Source organism: Camelus ferus, chromosome 15 (assembly GCF_009834535.1).
Source record: "Camelus ferus isolate YT-003-E chromosome 15, BCGSAC_Cfer_1.0, whole genome shotgun sequence".
Classification (NCBI taxonomy): domain Eukaryota; kingdom Metazoa; phylum Chordata; class Mammalia; order Artiodactyla; family Camelidae; genus Camelus; species Camelus ferus.
This window is the reverse complement of record NC_045710.1, coordinates 27,957,301-27,975,311: the sequence shown is the minus strand read 5'-3', so window position 1 is coordinate 27,975,311 and position 18,011 is coordinate 27,957,301. Positions and strand designations below refer to the sequence as shown.

At 44.6% G+C, this 18,011-nt stretch overlaps 2 protein-coding genes across 7 annotated transcripts in view; one reads left to right on the top strand and one right to left on the bottom strand.

Annotated features, from left to right (window-relative positions):
- The window catches only part of THUMPD2 (THUMP domain containing 2), a 55,606-nt gene extending 42,990 nt beyond the window's left edge, over positions 1 to 12,616 (top strand). Inside the window, exons 11-13 of one of the 4 annotated variants that reach the window (XR_004326251.1) lie at positions 3,382 to 3,523; positions 10,126 to 10,302; positions 12,482 to 12,601. The gene's annotated coding sequence lies outside the window, so the exon portion shown is untranslated. Of the gene's footprint in view, positions 1 to 3,381; positions 3,524 to 3,729; positions 4,738 to 10,125; positions 10,303 to 12,481 lie in introns of those variants that run through there. The other 3 variants (XR_004326252.1, XR_004326250.1, XM_032497387.1) reach the window with 3 other exon arrangements.
- The window catches only part of TMEM178A (transmembrane protein 178A), a 49,246-nt gene continuing 43,568 nt past the window's right edge, over positions 12,334 to 18,011 (bottom strand). For all 3 annotated transcript variants that reach the window (XM_032497390.1, XM_032497391.1, XM_032497392.1), the window contains exon 4: positions 12,334 to 13,328. In XM_032497390.1, coding sequence (XP_032353281.1) covers positions 13,087 to 13,328 — 242 coding nt within the window. In that variant the 3' untranslated portion in view covers positions 12,334 to 13,086. The remainder of the gene's footprint in view (positions 13,329 to 18,011) is intronic.

Genomic DNA, 18,011 nt, shown 5'->3' with positions numbered 1-18,011 from the left:
CCCTGCCAGTTTTGCTGGTACCTGGTGGCATTTCACTGCTGGGGCATTTTAGTCCCACATGGGGCTGAGGGACAGCAGGGAAAGGAGACCCTCCTAGGAGTGGTCCACGTTTTACACTTTGCTGGGAAAGAGAGACAGCCTGAGAGGCAGTAGCCCCCTCTGTCACGGGCAATGGCTACCAGTTCAAAAGGATGGTCAGTGACAGGAAAGGAGGTCTGAGGAAGAGGAAAGTTGATGCACATGTCAGAACCAGCCTCAATATGGGAGCATATTTGTGTCTTGACCACTGGAATGGTCAAGAGTTTCCATCAAGGACGAGATTCCAAGTATTCAGGTAGCAGACTGCCTGCCCTGTGCCCTTTCCTCAGCCACTCTTGCTCAGTGGCCTCGTGGACAAGGTGGCCATGGTGTCAGGGATGGGGATAGTGCATTAGCCCGACAAGGACTCCTCACCAAGGCTGATGTGCCTACTGCCCCTGCTGATTCGTTTTCAGCAGCAGCAACCAACCTAGACTTATTATAATCCCACATCCAGGCGGGAATGCCCCTTGCAGAGAGGGCAGTAATTCGTCCTCACTGGAAGAACTGCTCACTCTGGACTTGGATTCTCCAGACCAGCCACGCCTTTCAGGGACTTAAAAAGTGCCTTGCTTACTATCATTTACTTCCCTGCAGCAATGCTTCCCACCAGAGTTCAGTTACAGTGATGTGAGTAAGACAGCAGACCTCTGCTCATAGGGCTTCTGTTCTTACAATCTACCCCGTCACCTGAAACAGAAGGCTTAATGGCACGGCGGAACAGCCTACTGAACACAATTTCTGTTCCGGCAAAGAACTCTTGGGGGTGAGACGCCTCCCTGCAGGATGAACCAGTGACCAGTAGATGGTGCTCTTTCTCCCAAAGTCAGAATAAAGGGACCAAGGGGTGAAAGTGGGAGGGATGGCTGTTACCCCAGCGCTTCTAATGAGGCAGGCACCAGAACGGAGCCCACTGCCTGGAAGGACGTCAGCAGAAGCTCCTGGCCTCAGGAGTCAGCAGGGACAGAGGGCAGGGTTCCAGACCCAGAAGCAGTGGTGCCAGCTGTGGTGTGGCTACCCAGCAGAGGCTGCAGTGGGTCACCGTGACAACAGTTCTGTCACAGGGTTTGGAAGGCGTTCCTAGCTGTACTGCCACTTAGACTCATTTCCTGCCCTCTTGAACACCTTCATATGTGTATATTTTTAAGGAACTCCTTTTCTGCTAAATGACCTAGAGCAGATTCTGCCCATAGCAGCTGGGAACCTCGTCCCACGCAGCGGTTACTGAAGCCCACTCCTATCGGGCAGGCCCTGCCCGTCTCATTCTCAGTGCGAGGCTCACATATATTGGGCATGTGCCCTTCTGCTGTATTTTCCCGGTCTCAACTGTATCTTCTTTGCCGCCCCTCCCCCACCCCAAATTACTTTTAATGTTTTGGCCTCTCAAAGATTTCGGACAATACAGTCTTTTTCATTCTGTGCCTAAGCCTTACTTGCATCTTCAGGAGAAAAAAAAATATGTAAAGGTGGACATCTTTTACGTAGGTAACCAAGATGCAGCAAATGGCAAAAAAAAATGTGTTAAAAATGTGTTTCTTCATTGACGTGAATGACAGTGGTGGTGATCATGAGAGGCAGTGCTTCTAAGTATCTCTGTGTATTTGGCAGAACTAAATCATGGTTTCAGTTTCTGCTAAAATATCTTTTAACAAATGCGCAAGCCAATAAATCTTTTTGAAAATCTTCCAAAATTTGAGGCTATCTTCTAGTTAGTTTTCTACAGTATTTCCTCCGCTTTGGCACAGGGTGTGGCACCCAAGAACAGTTCATATTACTTGAACTACATTAAACTGGCTCCTGTTAGAAGGGAACAAATAAATGCTTGTGGATCTGAGGACAGTAAATCAAAGGAACACCCAGAAAGCCATCTGAGAGACAGACAGCTGTCAGGGGAGACCCCTACCTACTTCCTACATAACCTCGAAAGCTAAGTCTCACTGGGGACTCAAAATATGTTGATTTTTCAAGAGGCACTTGGATATTAGGCAATATGACTGTTCAAGATGCTGTGCAAGGAAGTTTTGGACAAAAATTAGGTGAGAAGCAAGGTCTTAACAGAGAAATCCTGGTAATAAAGAAATCCTGAGTATTTTCATACATTTTCATTCATATACAAAGCCCTAGGTATTTTCCCATAGTGTTTATAGCCTTTCGATTGTCTTATTCTTTCACTCATTCATTTGCTCCTTCACTCATTCATGTAGCAGGCATTTCTGAGTGCTTACTGCGTGACAGGCTCTGGGGGTGCTCCTTGGTTAAGGGACCTCGCCCGCAATGCTACTGTGACCGCTGCCTAGAAGGAGAGGCAGGCAGGGAGCACGAGGGCACCATGCGGAGGTCCCAGTGTCTGACAGATAGGGTTATCCCTGACCCCTGGAAACAGAGGGATAAAACCACTCTCTGAAAAAGCTTGACAGAGAGAGAAAGATGAACAGAGTCCGGGCAAATACTTGACAGTGAAAAGTAATGGATTTTTTTGAAAGTTAAAAAAACAACTGAAAACATGCCTAGGTGTGGTAAGCTTCGTCTTTACTTACGTTCTATGAACTTATTATGTTCTAGAGAATCAGGAATTTGCAGTGTTATTTTGCCGTCTGAATGCCACAAGCATTTAATATTGTCAGTTTTCATCACGTTCCTTCAGTGCATAACTGCCTTCCCAAGCGTGTAACAAATGAGAACAATGACTCCGGGTCTGCTCCCTGCCTGCCCCGCTCGCTTATGCACATTTTTTTCTACCACTGAGTGGTCATCCTTCTAACTGCCCTTTTGTGGCTCCCGCCCTGGATACGTCTACACTATTTGAGACTGAGTTCACCTTGGGAGAGTGGGCATGTTAACCATGAATTCTGCCAGGGGGACCCAAGTGCCCAGGCCTGGCCTCTGGGTACTAACATGAGAAGCAAAGAAAAGTAATTCACTGGGCCAGAGGGGTTTTTGTTTTTGTTTTTCTGTAAATCAGATGATATCACTCTCTTGCTCAAAACCCACTAGTGATTTTTCATTTTCCTCAGAAGAAAACCCCAAGTCTTGTTCTGGCCCCTGGTACCCCTCTTCCTTCCTCTCTGACACGCTCCCTTTCGTTCGGCCCCCCTTGCTGACCCTGGAATATGCAAAGCTCCATGCATCTTTGGACTTGCTGCCCTCTCTCCCTGGACAAGTCCCCATGCACCTGCACTGCCCAGGCTCTCTGCTCACATGTCCCCTTATTAGCGAGGCCATCCCTGGCCCCCCAGCTAAACGAGCCACCACCTCACCCTTCATGCTCCACTCTCTTAGCTGTCTCCATCTCTCTCCATACAGCTGACATGTCTGTTTGTGGACCGTCTCTCCACCATCACAATGGCAGCTCCACGAAGACAGTGGCCTCGTTGACTTGCTCACAATTTATCCCCCTCTACTGAAGTCAGTCTCTGGCACGTGCTAGGCACACAATACAGATTTGGTAAGTGAATGACCACGTGATAATTCCTTTCCACGCCCATCTGCCAACCAGGTCAACAGTGCCAGAAAGATTCCAGATGCCAGACAAAGCTCCCTCTCGCTCTGCCCAAATCCATGCCCTCCCATGTCACAATGGAAAAAAGAAAAAAATTTCCAACTGTGACTCCCTGAGGGAAATTTTTTTTTTCCTTTTCCCTCTGACATTAGAATGTATGGAATCACGCAGCACAGAACCAGCGGCTCAGGTAAAAGCTCGACATGTTCCGTGACACCCTTCTTGATTATGTAGGCGTATCACAGACCTGCAGGCTGATTGCTTTTAAAAATAATGAAGTTGGACTAAATTTCACCTTAACCCATTGCATTATTCACTCATCTGGCTCATCTGGCTCCCCACAGTTACTGTTTTCTTGGGGGGGTTGTTTGTTTGTTTTGTTTTATGGCAAGGTTGTGAGAAGGTGTCTATACATCCAGCCCCACGTGGCTCCGTGGGACCCTCACCCCTCAGCCCACCTCACTGCTGCTCACCCTCATTCTTCCTTCCCCCTCACTCCAATTCTCTCGAACATCATTCCTCACTCCTGTGAGCACTCTTTAAACTTGTTGCTTTGTTTGGAAAATTCTTTGCTTAAGAACTGGCTCGTCCTCTGAATCAATACTGCCTTAATCACATGCACTGTCTCCCCCAGATCACCCTTCACACTTGGTTTAGTTTCAATTCCCGAGTCCCCTTTCTTTGAGAAACATGTTGGCAGGAGAGCGATTTACTGTCGTCACAGCAGAGACATAAAGCAGAGACTGACGTTCCATCGACACATTTGCAGGAATAGACACTTTGTGGACCTCAAAACCTAGTTAGCTCATCTGCTGGCGGGCAGGGCGGGGGTAGATGCCTTGCCAGAAACTGGCTGAGAGATCTTGGGTTAATGCTCAGAGTCTATTGTCAACAAGATGACAATTAGCACTTCCACATACCTCCCAAGGCTGTCTCAAGGTTTGGTTTGGTTTGGTTTTGAAGTCACCACACAGAGACCAACCTCTTCAAGAGAAAATATAAAATGAAGAACTCTCCTTGATTCATAATTTCAAAAACTTGGAAGATATCCTTATTCAACTCAGTATCAGATGGCTTTCTTTTACTGTTTGTGTAATTTACATGCGGTATTAGTAATGAATTACTAATCATTCAACTTGGATAAATAAAAGTTTCTAGTGTTTGAAGTATTTTGTGGGCTTCTTAAAAGTGTGGTTACTGCCAATACCCCTGCAAGGCACATCAGCTCGTGGATGACACCAGAGTTTCAGAATTGATGACTTTCAGGACCACAGATTAAGATGGTCACAACACAAGGACTAAAATTCATGAGTTTCTGAGTTCCTACACTGTCTCTAACCAGATAGCCTCCTTTTTGAATAATCACTTTCATTTAATAATGTTTTAAAAAAAGCCATCAGGAATGCTTTCACAGGACAAAGGAAAGAGGACCTACCCCCTTAAAATATTAATCTTTGAGCCGCCCAAGTGACATGGGAATTTCTCAAAATGTTCTGTGGGGGGGAGTGCCAAGAAAGTAATTAAAATTGCTGTCATACCTTTAGGCGACTGCAGAGTAGAGGAGCTCCTCAAGGGCACTCATGTAAGGAGAGGTGCTGTGCTTATAAAAACAGGTCTGGCATTCTTTACAGAGTTACAAAGGGCAGTGTGTGCTCCGGTAGAGAAATTCAGCAGCTGGATTAAAAACTGCAGAGCCATAACTTCCAAGGGGAACCATGAAAAATGAGGGGGAACGTGAACCTTCCTAGCTGTATACAGTTTTGGAAAATAAGCGCACATACGGTTAAAAGTGCACTATTGGCATTTGTGCTGGGTTTCGGGTAGGTGATGCAGATGTCAGGTGGGAAAGTGGAAAGAATAATGACTTTGCAGCAAACAGGCCAGCATCCAAACCTTGGTTCTGCCACTTGGTACCTTAGGGAAGGTGATTTACCTTCTATGAGCTATAGTTTCTCTGTCTATAAAGTAGGGGCTATAAAAACAAGATACGGTTTATAAAGAGCGTGGCCTGGAATAGCCCCTCAGGAACCTCAGTCAGTCCCTTTGGTGTCTCATCAATGTCGAGAGACAGAACTGGAGAGGCCTTGAGAATCACAGCTCTCTTTCCCACTTCTTTATGCCTAATATTTACAAGGATCAAGGAGACCTAGGAATAGACAGGAATGGGACTCCAGCATCATCCTCTTAGAATCAAGTGCTTTGAAAGAGGGAAGTGGTTTTTGAGAAACTAATAGAATCCAGAACTAACAAATGGAAACCAGGGCTTAGGGAGAGATGAGAAAACCTCAGCAATTTATGCAGGTGTCCGGGTTCTTTTCGGGCTGCTGTGCTAAACAGCTTCAGCCGCTGTGATGAGCTGTGAGGTGTTTTACGTTGTAGGGAATGAGTTTCAAGCCCACTAATGCCACAGCTCAGGAAAGTTCAGCTCAGGCACAGCCAGATTTCTAAAGCGAGTATTCAGGTCCTCACCACAGTCAACATGACTGACAGGCAAAGCCATGAGGATAAAAATAAAAGGTGTTTTATGATTCAAGAACCAAACGTCCCGAGCTTGACATCTGTCTGTGACGGTGAGGGACCTACTGTGTTCTGGGAGCACAGTCAGTGGAGTCCCAGGCCCTTCTTGCCTGGTTCTAGCGGAGCCTCCATGAACCCCTGCACCAGCAAGGCTTCCATGCACTTCCCAGAATCTCCAGAGGAAGTCACTCCACATCTATCCAGCTACTGAGGGAATTTACCTCTATGGTCCCATGAAGATATAGAACGTTTCCTAAAGAACCTGAGGGTACAGTTCATCCATCTTCACAACCCATGCTCAAGGTGGTGACAACATTTGAGTCCTGGCCACCCAGTATGAGCAGATGATGGGGCAGTGGTCTGTGCATTTTGTGACTGTCAGCAATGCCAGCCCTAAGATGTGATGGAAACTTAACGAGAGCAGGCCAACAGTCTACCAGGTGGGATTTAAGCTGGGGGTGGCCAGCGAGTGACATCTGCCTTTCCCATTCAGTCACCATCACAACATCCTTCCCTCTGTGGCTGGACTGAAATCCTCCCAGTCACCACTGATTGATCAAGTTCACTCATACTGAATCCTCTTTGCCAACCCTGGTTATCAGCAGCTTCTGGAGGACAACTAGGAACCAAACAGGACATGGCTGGCTATTGGATCAATTAAAAAGAAGGTGCAGTGGGGTCATGGGGCCATATTCTCAACTACAGCTTTTCAAGCCTGGGCTCCACTCAATTAAGGATTTTTCCTAACTGGTTTTGCCATAAAACTTCATATTTTTTCTCCTTTTTTCAAACTATGGTATCCCCTTTTTAAGAACCGTAATTTTCTTAGTAAATAACCTAACTCTAAAAATTACTTCGTTGTCACGTCTTTGATAATGTCTCTTCCTTCCCCCTCCATCCAATTTACCAGCACATCTTGTCAATTCCACCTCTAAAATACATCTTAAATATATCACTTCTCCCCATCTTCATTGCCATCTTTGTAGCCATCATCGCGTCTCCTGGATTCCTGCAACACCCAGCTTCCTCAACTGGCTTCTCCATCTCGTGTCTTGGCTTTTTCCAATCCATTCTCTCCACCCAGTGACAACCCTGACATCATTAAAATAGAAATCAGATCCCACCACTGTCCTTTAAGGACTTCCATTGCCAGGATAAAACCCTGTCTTCTTACAGTGTCAGCAGGGCTCTGCCTATCTTGGAAATCTCGCCTACACCACTGCCCACTTGCTCTCGCCTCTCCAGCCCACTATTCTCTCAGCTCCTGTCTGCAGAGAGGCCCATGTGTAGCCCAAGGCCTTACAAACAGCAGGCAGCATTTTACAGTACATCCTAACAGAGAAGAAAAATAAGACAGCGAAGTATCTTATTTTATAGCCAGCCAATTTGTTTTCCTCTTGTGGACCCTACATGAAGACATAGTCTAATAGGTCTTAGAACAATTAGAAATCTTGCTTTGAAGGATGGCAAAGTATGGGTTGTATACAAAGGGGAAATACATTCGATAGCCATGCTCCCAGTATGCAACAATGTGCCTTGAGCGTCTTCAAGCATCTGTGGTTGTCCTGCAGTGAGAACTTCTGGTCAAAGGACATGGCCCCAGGGAAATTCAAATAATGCAATGTAAAAGGGTTCTTGGTCGGTTGGTACAGCTATTTGCATTCAAAGGAAATCATCTTTGAAGCCTTCCTTTCAGAATTCCAATTAGAGATGTGAAACATATCAGCACGTAAATGGGAAAGCTTTAAATTGAGGTGTAGAACCATATTGAGTTACTAACCTAATACTGCTTGAGCCATCAAATAAATGTTCCATAGTACTTAATCCATAACACATTGCAAGTTATATCTGAGTTAGTTTGGGTTAATAGTCCTTTTAATTATTCTAATGAGACTTCCTTTCTTGCCAAGCTAGATTCTCATTCCATTTAGCCTATTACACTACTGTCTATTTTTTTTTTTATGGGTTCCCTAAAATTCGTGCTAAGGGAGTCAGTTCTGTCCAGGCAAGAGGAGAGTTCGTCTTTGTGACTCTGAATTCATACATTTATTCTGCAGAGATTCATGAGTATCTCTCGGGGTCCAAGGCTAAGCCCTGGAGACAAAACCCAAACAAGACACAGTTTACACCTTACAAGAGTCTATGATGCAGTTAGGGGTGAGCAGGTGATTAGCAGGCAGAGTGTGACTGGGTGGGAAAGGGGTTCAAGCTGTGTAGTGTGCTCAAGGCTGCTTCTAGGATTGTTGTGTTGAAGCTGAGACTCAGGGAAAGGTCAGCTTGAGCGAGAAAGGGTATGGGAGGTGTCCCCAGGGCAGAGGAAACAGCCTGAGCAGAGACCCGGAGGCAGTGACCAGGTGGCATTTGCACCCCAGATGCACTGGCCTCCACTGGGCCGGTTAACTTGACCCTGTGGCCTCCTGAGTCTCTAGGATCCCAGGTCCCTCTTCGTCCTTGGCTCAGGTAACCTTTGGAGCCAGGTTCCTTAGCTCAGGTGACTGAGGTTTATTCCTGCAGTACACCTCTGTCATTCTCAGATTAAAGCTTCAAATAGGAAATCTTCGAGAGGCAAATGTACCCCTCCCCCTCAAAAAAAAGTTAATAATGTAGTTTTCATGTTACTGAGAGTGGATTCAAAGAATGATATGAGTGGAACTGCACAGCCAGTGAAAACTTAATTCAGAAGAAATCTATCTTAATAACTGTGTTGAATTACTTTCATTCTGGATTTATGAAATCATGTGGGGCTTGAAAGGGTGAATTTTTAACTTGTATTTTACTGCATTTTACTAGAATAAGCTTCACAGAGGCAAAAACCTTGGTCTGTTTTGCTTCACTGATATTTCCTAAGTGCCTAGAATACTTCTTGGCACATTAGCAGGAATTCAATAAATACTGAAAGATACACTGACTTTTATGGAGAAATTACATTCTATGTAAGTTTCCTACATCCTGGACTTTTAATGGTCAAGGGTCCATGGTGCTGCAGAGGAGGAGTGGGCAGGGTTCCCTTGGAGTGGATGGCAATGGTTCTAACATTGCAGATAAACCAAGGAAGACATTGTTAAAAGGAAGGGCCCGTGGGGCGTATGGACATCTAATCAAGGTTTTGGGTAAATCACCCCCCCCCTTTTTTTTTTGTAAATGTTGTCTATATGTAGCAAGTGGACATGATCCTTCTGTTGCCGACAGATGCAACCGTCCCCCTTTCTCTGCTCATATCTAGCTATCTGCCTGCTCTAACACTTCGTCTACAATCCCAGATGTTCTGTAAATCCATTTACTTCCTACTCAAAGCCCTTTCTTGCAGGGCTGGGGGGAGTTTGCCCTCAGTCATTACTGGGGACACACACACAGCGGTGCCAATGTCCTTGGCCCTTCCAAGGGTCAGACTGGCTACCACTGAGAAGCCCATCCTCCCAAGGCTTGGCCCTTCCCAGCCCTGATTCTGCTGCTCTGAAACCATGGTTGGGGGTGCCAGGGCCCCTGTATCTCTGGAGACCCCATAGCCACCCTCCCTGTGGACCCAGCCAATAAAAGGGCTGCCATCCTTTTCTCTTTCCAGCCTCCGGGATGCTCCTGAGCACTTCTCATTCACAAAGTCAGTCCTCTGGACCCACTGCATCCTCACTTCAAAGAGCTCAGCTACCTCTGCTTTCTGCCCTGCAAAAATTCCCCGAGGCAAAAAAAAAAAAAAAAAAAAAAAGTCTGGCTATAGGCAGGCAACCAGAAGTGGGACCGAGAGAACATAGGAGGCACAACTGTCTCCATTACTCCTGCCCCATGCAGTGCTGTGCAGCCATTTCCATCCCTCTCCATTCACAAGCCAATTAAGAAAACACCCCAAAGAGAAGCCTAAGGACTGGGGACCAAATGCCTGACTTTGGCAACATTCACTCACACTCTGTGACAGTAAACAGAGAGTAAGGGACTTTGCTCTGAGCTTACTTTGGCTGGAAGTCAGGGAGGCTTCTGACTAGCTTCTGGGCAAATCTTTCTGGTGTGTGAACCCTTCAACCTTCTGTCACTCCCAGGCTCTCTTCCACTCACACCTCAAAGCCCCAGGAAGCTGCTCAGAAACTTCAAAAGTCACTCACTCAGACGCCGCTTTGGTGGTTGGAATATAAATGTTCAAGAGTCTTGCATCTTCTGCAGGGATCTTTAAATAAAAACATCAAAGAAATAGCTCTTCTGCTTTGGAAATTTCCCACGTAAGTAATACATGAAAATAATTGCCCCTTTCTATATGTCTCTGATCTCCTCCAGAGGGATGGGTTTATTAAACAGGCCTGAGAGATTGCTGGGGAATACACCCACGGGCCGCGGTGAGAGCTTGTGTGGTCACCGAGATCATTCCACCTCCTCCGAAAGGCTCCTGTGACAATATGTGGACACTGTCACCTGGAAATCAGGCTTGGTTTCTGGGTGGGGGGTAGGCAGATTATCATGGCCCTTTTTTGAGTACCCAATCTGTTTTTATAATGAAGGGAAGAAAAAAAAAGCATCTTTTATAAAATTAAAATCTGAAACGGTGTTGTACTCCTGGTGTGGCAACTTCCCCAAGTTTACAAAGCATCTTTCTCACACATACGTAGAAGCCAGGATAATGCATGAGTTAGAAGGCAAGGCTCAGAAGTTAGCTAGTGCCCATCCATCCATTTAAGGATAAGGAAACACCATGGAAGGGTTTTAATGTTGTCCTATACCCACACATAGAAAAAAATGAGCAAATGTTCTGCATCCGCCCCTCAGCTTCATTATTAGGAAAATGGAGTAAGAGTTCCTACCTGTGAGGTCGGGCCACTCAGGATGGCTGCTGTCGGCAGCCTTAAGTGAGTAGGGCGCGGGGCCCAAGCCAAAGTTCACAGTACCTTGCACAGGGTGAGAGGTAAATGTACGCATGCGCTAGTAGCGTGACTCCGCATTATGAACAATACGCATGCGCCAGTAGTGTGAGTCCGCATTATGAACGCTACGCAAGCGCCACTGGCATTATAAAAAGGCAAGTGCGTACACCTGAGCGCCGCCCACCACGCACTCCACTCGCTTGTACTGCAATAAAGTACTGTTTTGCTCCGTGTGGGCTCCTCGCGCATTATGTCGGCTCCTCACACCTTCCAGTTGGGCAGCTCACCTCCTGGAAACGCTCTTCAGCATCCCTCGGCTGACAGCGGTTCTCTTTGTGCATCCCCTGTTCGACCAGCCCCTGCTTCCCAGACACCCTGCTCACATGAATGCACTCACCCCCTGCCCCGCCCAGTGATGGTTCTAATCCTTAGGCCAGAACAGCTCCACCTACCAGTTTATTAAAGGGCAGCATTTTCCCCTCGTGATCCTCGTTAACCTGAGGGGCTGTGAGGGACGTGCCTCTTGCCTCAGCTGCTGGTTTCCCTGGTAACTGATGAGCCAACCTGGTGTCAGTTCCCCCTATAGATTGTAGCCTCCTTCTCCCCGGGTAGTGAAGGCTGTTGCCATGTCCTGCCCGCCATCTGTTGCACATACTGGGGTGTTGCTCCAGGACCTTGCTTCCGATGTGTAAAATCCCCTGTCCAATAAACCACTGACGTCTCTCTCCGGCCTCTTGCTTCGGTCTCAAGCCTGGGCAGCTACAAGGCTTGCAGCCCAGCACTACTACCTCATAGAACTTTTGAGAGGATTAAATGAAATTATACCTGGAAAAAAACAGTTACTGGCAAATTTGTAAGTGCTAAATAAATGTTAGCTACTAAGGAGATGACCTGCAGCTCTGGCCCAGTCCAGTGGCTCCCATCCCAGGTCTACAGCAGAATTATCTGAGATGTTTGTTGTTTTTTTTTCCAAAAATACTCAAGCCCAGACCCAGCTGCAGACATTCTGAATTAATTGGTCTGGGGTGGGGTCCAGTTTAGGTACAGCTAAAGAATTAACCAGGTGATTCTGGTGTGCAGCCAAGGTTGAAACCCACTGGCTTAGGAGGTCCAAGGATAAGGCCAGAGACCAGGAATCTATCACTGGCTAAATACCAGGCAGATGGTAAACAGAGAAGAAAACTCAAAATACTACAGTAAGGTTTTTAAAAGAAGTTTGAAAAACGACATCTCTTATCAATTAGCAAGTGTGTGGTTGTTACAAAAGATAAGAGTGACCGCCCTAACTGAAATGAAGCAGTCCATACGGCCTGATGAGAGTCTTAGAGTTCTCGCCTGTCCTAAGGGCTAGGGAGATGTAGCGCCAGGGCTGAAAGACGGGAAAACACGCCCAGATTAACAAGGGGGCAGTCATTTAATGCAGAAATCCAGTTAACATAAAGAGACAGGCTGAACGACAGATAGGACTTCAAGCAATACTGCATAGTGTTACAGATTCGCTCTTCCACGGTTGATTGGGTTTTCTTATGATTTTTGATTCCAGTACAAGGACGGGGAAGAGACTTCAATTAAAAATAAATACATAAGGCAGCAACAGAAGAATCTCCCTGTGACAAGGAACATCCACAAGTAATGCACAAGTATTTGGTGCTGACACAACAAGACACCATTAGGACAAGTTCTGAAGGTGCTGCGTTAAAATTGAACAGGCATGGTATGATGACAAGAAAATTACACTTGCTTTGTTAGGAGTCCTTTTGCCAATAGAAACGACACTCGGGGAATTGTTATATACAAACTTTCTGAAATAAACAGCAATCATACAAATGTTTCTACTGCGGTTTCCTTTTTTTCTTTAAAACCCAGAAATGTTCCATAGCACTGCTCCCCATGCCTCAGAGTCAAAGCATAAAGAGTCATTAAAGCACTTGAACACTTGAATCCACAGTCGTCTTGTCCTTAGAAAGGTATGGAGGTTTTGCATGATTTGATATCAGTCATCCAGAAGGGGCTGGCAGGCAACAGGCTGGAATGTAAAAGACCGTTTTGTTTTGTGCTTGGGGTCCTGACTCGAACTCCGGTCTGACCCCTTTAAGAGTCATCTGCACTGTAGACTGGCCACCGAGCTGTGAACTTGAGTGAGGACAGTCATACCGTGGAGTCCCTGCCTGACTTTAGATGTGCGATCTTGGTCCGGCTGATAAATGGGTAAGCGATGCAGAGACCTCCAGCTGTCACAATAAAGCCTAGACTGCACCAGGCACAAAAGATAGACCAGCTGTAGCCGTGCTCCACGTCATCAGGCAGGCTGTAAATCAGCTTGGGGAGCCGGTTCAGATCATAGGAGATGCTGGCGGCGTAAGTGCAGAGGGAAATGGTGCAAAATATTCCTATAAATAATACAAAGAGAGCAGAATGATCGGTTACAGTCCTGCCTGCTACACGGCAAATGCCAGACAGGCCTTTGTGACAGTCAGATCAACGGACGAGATGATCATTCCAGACACTGGCAAAACCTTTACAGCCCAGACTGAATGCGAGGTTCCAGAGATACAGGAGTGAAAGAGACAGAGGGGAAAATTCTGATAACTTGAATTATTCAGAATTATCTTGATTAAATGGTATGTATATTTGAATTGTGTTTTTTTTTATTCTTAAAAATGACTTGGTAAAAATTTTAATTATTTTTAAGGGGAAAAAATCTTCTATAATCACTGAAACCTATTACAAATGATTTTCATTTCCCTTTGTTCTACACCTGAGTTGACACCGTTTTAGACAGTTGTAGTCATCATACAAAGTCTGCTTTCTTTTTTAATAACCATTATCATTAGTATTTATCATGTTGCCCATGACAAATGTCTGAAATGAATTTTTACAAGTTTTTTTAAGGCACAGCACCTGGCACATTCTAGGGCCTCAAAAATCTTTTTTTAAATAAATGAATAAAAGATTTTAAATAATATAAATTAAAGCCAGGAAGTTGGAATTAATGACATCATATGACATCATACATTTCAAGATCATATAATTCATCCATTCAGAATGTAGGTAATTTGGGTGGCATAAGGAAAAGCGACAGACCTCAAATTTTACTTTTTTATACCAACACATTATGTATAATCATCCTTTCAGAACACTAAAATCAGCATTCTGATTTAAAAAAAAAATGCTTCAAAAGCCCAAAATGGAAAAAAAAAAAAAAAAGGACACTATGAACTTATCTACGAAACAGAAACAGACTCGCAGACTTAGTAAACAGTCCTATAGTTACCAGGGAAAGGGGGTGGTAGGGGATAAATTTGGGAGTTTGAGATTTACAAATGTTAGCCACTATATATAAAAATAATTTTTAAAAAGTTTCTTTTGTATAGCACAAGGAACTATGTTCAATATCTTGTAATAACCTTTAATGGAAAAAAAATGAAAATGAATATATGTATGTATAGGCATGACTGGGACACTGTGCTGTGCACCGGAGATTGACACATTGTAACTGACTGTACTTCAATTAAAAAAACAAAAACAAAAAACGCAGGATTTTTAGTACTCAAGGATGTAGATGTTTCTATTTCACCCTCAGTGGGCATGTGATCACAATGAAGCAGTTGCTGAGCTGAAGACGCGTGATAAATACAAAAACCAGCACCCAGTCAAGTATTGGAACATCCAGCTCTGTCCCAAGTCGTACGCATCTCTTTTTCATACTTTGGTTTATCCCCATGTACAATGGAGGTTACATCTATTGGCTGGAAAATTGCTTTGGTAACCTTAGGGATCTTAGCAGCATCTCCATAGGAAACAGAAACATAGATTTGGGGACTGAAAAGAGAGGGCTCGAAGTAACAGACCCCCCTACCCCTTTTTCATAGAGCTTTGGGGATCAGAAACACTAGCAGAAAAGCAAACTCAAAACAGGCAGCAACCGGGAGGAAATAAAGGTGACCTCAATGCTATTTTTTAAGTGCTAGAATTCTGCCTACACTCAAATCATACAAGGGCACACTGCCTGAATCTTTTTCAAAATGTGCATTTAGAAAAGAAATGTTTTAAATGAAAAGGACAGTTGATCTGAGGCAATATGATACTTCCTAACTCTTTGCCTAATGCTATTTTAAACTCTAAAGTGATTCTGTTTTTCTAAAGAGGATAAAACATTGTCTCCTGACTTCTTGCTTTATTATTAGATTATTCTTGGATTATTACAGTAAACATAACACTTTTTGAGTTCTCCAAAGAAAGATCATGATGGAAAGAATTATTTCATAAAGGAATGGTCCAGTCAAAAAAAGAATACTCCTGTGCTTTTTTCAAATTTTGTGAAGAGCAAACGTTCTTACATCTACGTGAATATTTTCACTGGCACCAAAACACAGACAGCATTTATATACAAACGAGGTCCTTCTAATGAATGCTGGTAACAGAACAACAAGCCAGTTAGAAAAAACTGATCTCTGGAGCATTAACAGGTAAAAGAATATCGGAACAATGACTTGTTCACAGGAAAAACAACTCTATTCTACATTTAACTGCCTGCACACGGCTGAATACCTAAAAGCAAGGCTTTTTACAAATAATGAGGTTTTACTGACCTCTGAAATTTTGAGTTCAAACTAAGACTTTTAAGCATCCTTTGATGTCCAAATGCATTGGGCTGGGATGCAGGGAATACATATTCTGGTCCCCAGATCTATTACTAATCACTGTGTGACCTTGAAGTTAACCCAACCTCTCTGAACCTCATCTAGGGAAAAAAATGGGGGACTTGGTTCCTGAAGTCCCTTGCAGTGTCAAATTTCTGTGACTCTGTTACCCAAAATATGGCAAGAATAGAGCAAGAACATTTCCCAAAATAGGAGTGAATCTAGTACTCAATATTATGCAGCTAAAAACAAAATTGAATGTCATGGATTTTTCTTTCTGCACAAACTCCTTTTGATTTTATCCTCAACATTTGTTCTTTTAGCACCTCTCCCCTGCCCACTCCATAAAACTGCTTTTGGTGAAATGAATGTTAACATAACAATCCCAGTTCATACTGAATAGAAAAAGATTAAGAAAAGACTTAACCTGAGAATTTAACCTCAGGATGACCTTCTCTGCCCTCAGTGTCCTGAGTAGCTGTGCTTTCCCAGAGCACTTGGTTTGTGCTGATGTCACGGACACTGTGAATGACGTCACTAACAAAATGTCTTTCCTTGACCGAGTTGCCAGAGAGCTGAAACTCCCCTAAAGCTACATTAGTGGCCCACCAGGGGCACAAATAGGGGACTTCATGGCATGCTTTTTGGCTACTAATCTCACCTTTGGCTCCATCTTGCCTTGCAAACCTGATTGCTCCTTTGTCTTATTTATATTACTTATTTGTATTTATTTTATCTTGAAATAATATATACAGCTCTGTGTGGCTTAAGTTCTTTTTGGAATAAGGCATTGTCAAATCTTGATGAAAACCTGCTTTATTTCCTGCTGCCTTTACTCTCTCAGGAGAGGGAGGAGGTGATGGAGGAGGTACCATGAGCTGGAAATATGCCCTCTGTCTGCCCCGCCCCCTTCCCACAAAAGCCTCCGGAGGCTGGTCTTTAGTGACATGTTTTCTCCCTGCAAGATACTCTTGAAGTGGCTCTGGGGGATAGGAAAGCAAAGATGAACAAAAGAGCATATCTAAGAGTTCCCCTCTCCAGACCCTCACATCGTAAGGAGGTGTGACCCCTCTTATTTGTGGGATGGGCAGGACTGTTTCTAATTATTACAAAGAAACGTAAAAAGAGGAGACAAAGCACCATTTCCAACGTATGCAACAAGCTTTTGTAAAACAGACCTAACCCATTCAAGATACCTTAAAGAGGGGAAAGAAAAACCCTTCTAACTTTGAAGGCACTAAGAAAAAGTGTTTTTTAAAGGATGAAAACATCTCAGCTGCAGCCAGGTGAGCAGTCTCAGGGCAGCTTTGATGCTGTGGAGCTCTATTTTGGTTCCCTGTGCACAGTCCTCATGTCTATTAGTTTGCTCTGGCTGCCGTAACAAAGCAGCCCAGACTGGGTGGTAGAGACAACAGAAGTTCACTGTCTCACAGTTCTGGAGGCTGGAAAGTGAGACCAAGGTCCTGGTGGGGCTGGTTTCCTCCAAGGCCTTTCTCCTTGGCTTACAGACGGTGGTGGTCCTCTCCCTGTACCTTCACATGGCCCCCCCCTCTGTAACCACCTGCGTCTGAAATTCCTCTTCTTATAAGGACACCAGTCATGCTGAATTAGTCCACCCTAAGGGCCTCATTTAGACTTAATCATCTCTTTAAAGGCCTTATCTCCAAATACAGTCACATCCCAAGGTACTAGGGGTTAGAATTTCATCACATGAATGCAGAGTGGGGCACAATTCAGCTGATAACATCATGGGGAGGAGGAGTCAGTGTATGAAGTATATTTCTATTCCGTTTATAGGCCTAAGCAAGATTTTACTATTTTAATGTTAATCAGTTATTCAAGAGTTATTTATCAAGCATCTACTATGTCCCAGACCCAACTGTGACCTTCTTAGAGGTAGCTGAGTTTAGTAAGCTCTTGTTGGTCACAGCCATCATTGGTTTGACATTGATGTGATCAGGAACCCCAAGTGTTCTTTCCACTCAACTGTGCAGTGTGCATCTCAGGGAAAAGCAGTGGAGACCTCCCGGACTTCCTGTAAGTCCCACACAGAGTCTAATAGTGCCGAGGACATGGAGGCAGCAAAACTACTGAACAAAACTGAGTTCTGCGATACGGTAAGTTCTACACAGCCAAGAACCAGTGCATCCCGTATTGCTTCCTGTAGGATTTACCTGGAAAGCAAGTTCTCTCAGATAAAGTTGCATTTTTGTCAGTAGCAATCTTACAAAATATGGGATGAGGGCATGACAACATAAGGCACTAGCCTTGCATTCCAAAAGTTCAAAGTCGAATTAATAGTCCTTCCTGAAAATCCACGAGGAGAGAGGTCACCTCTCCTCCCTTCTCCTCTTAGGCGTTGCCTGCCCCTTTGCTTCTCCCCTGACCAGCAGGAGTTCCCTGGGGCTGCTACCCTTGATACTCTTCAGC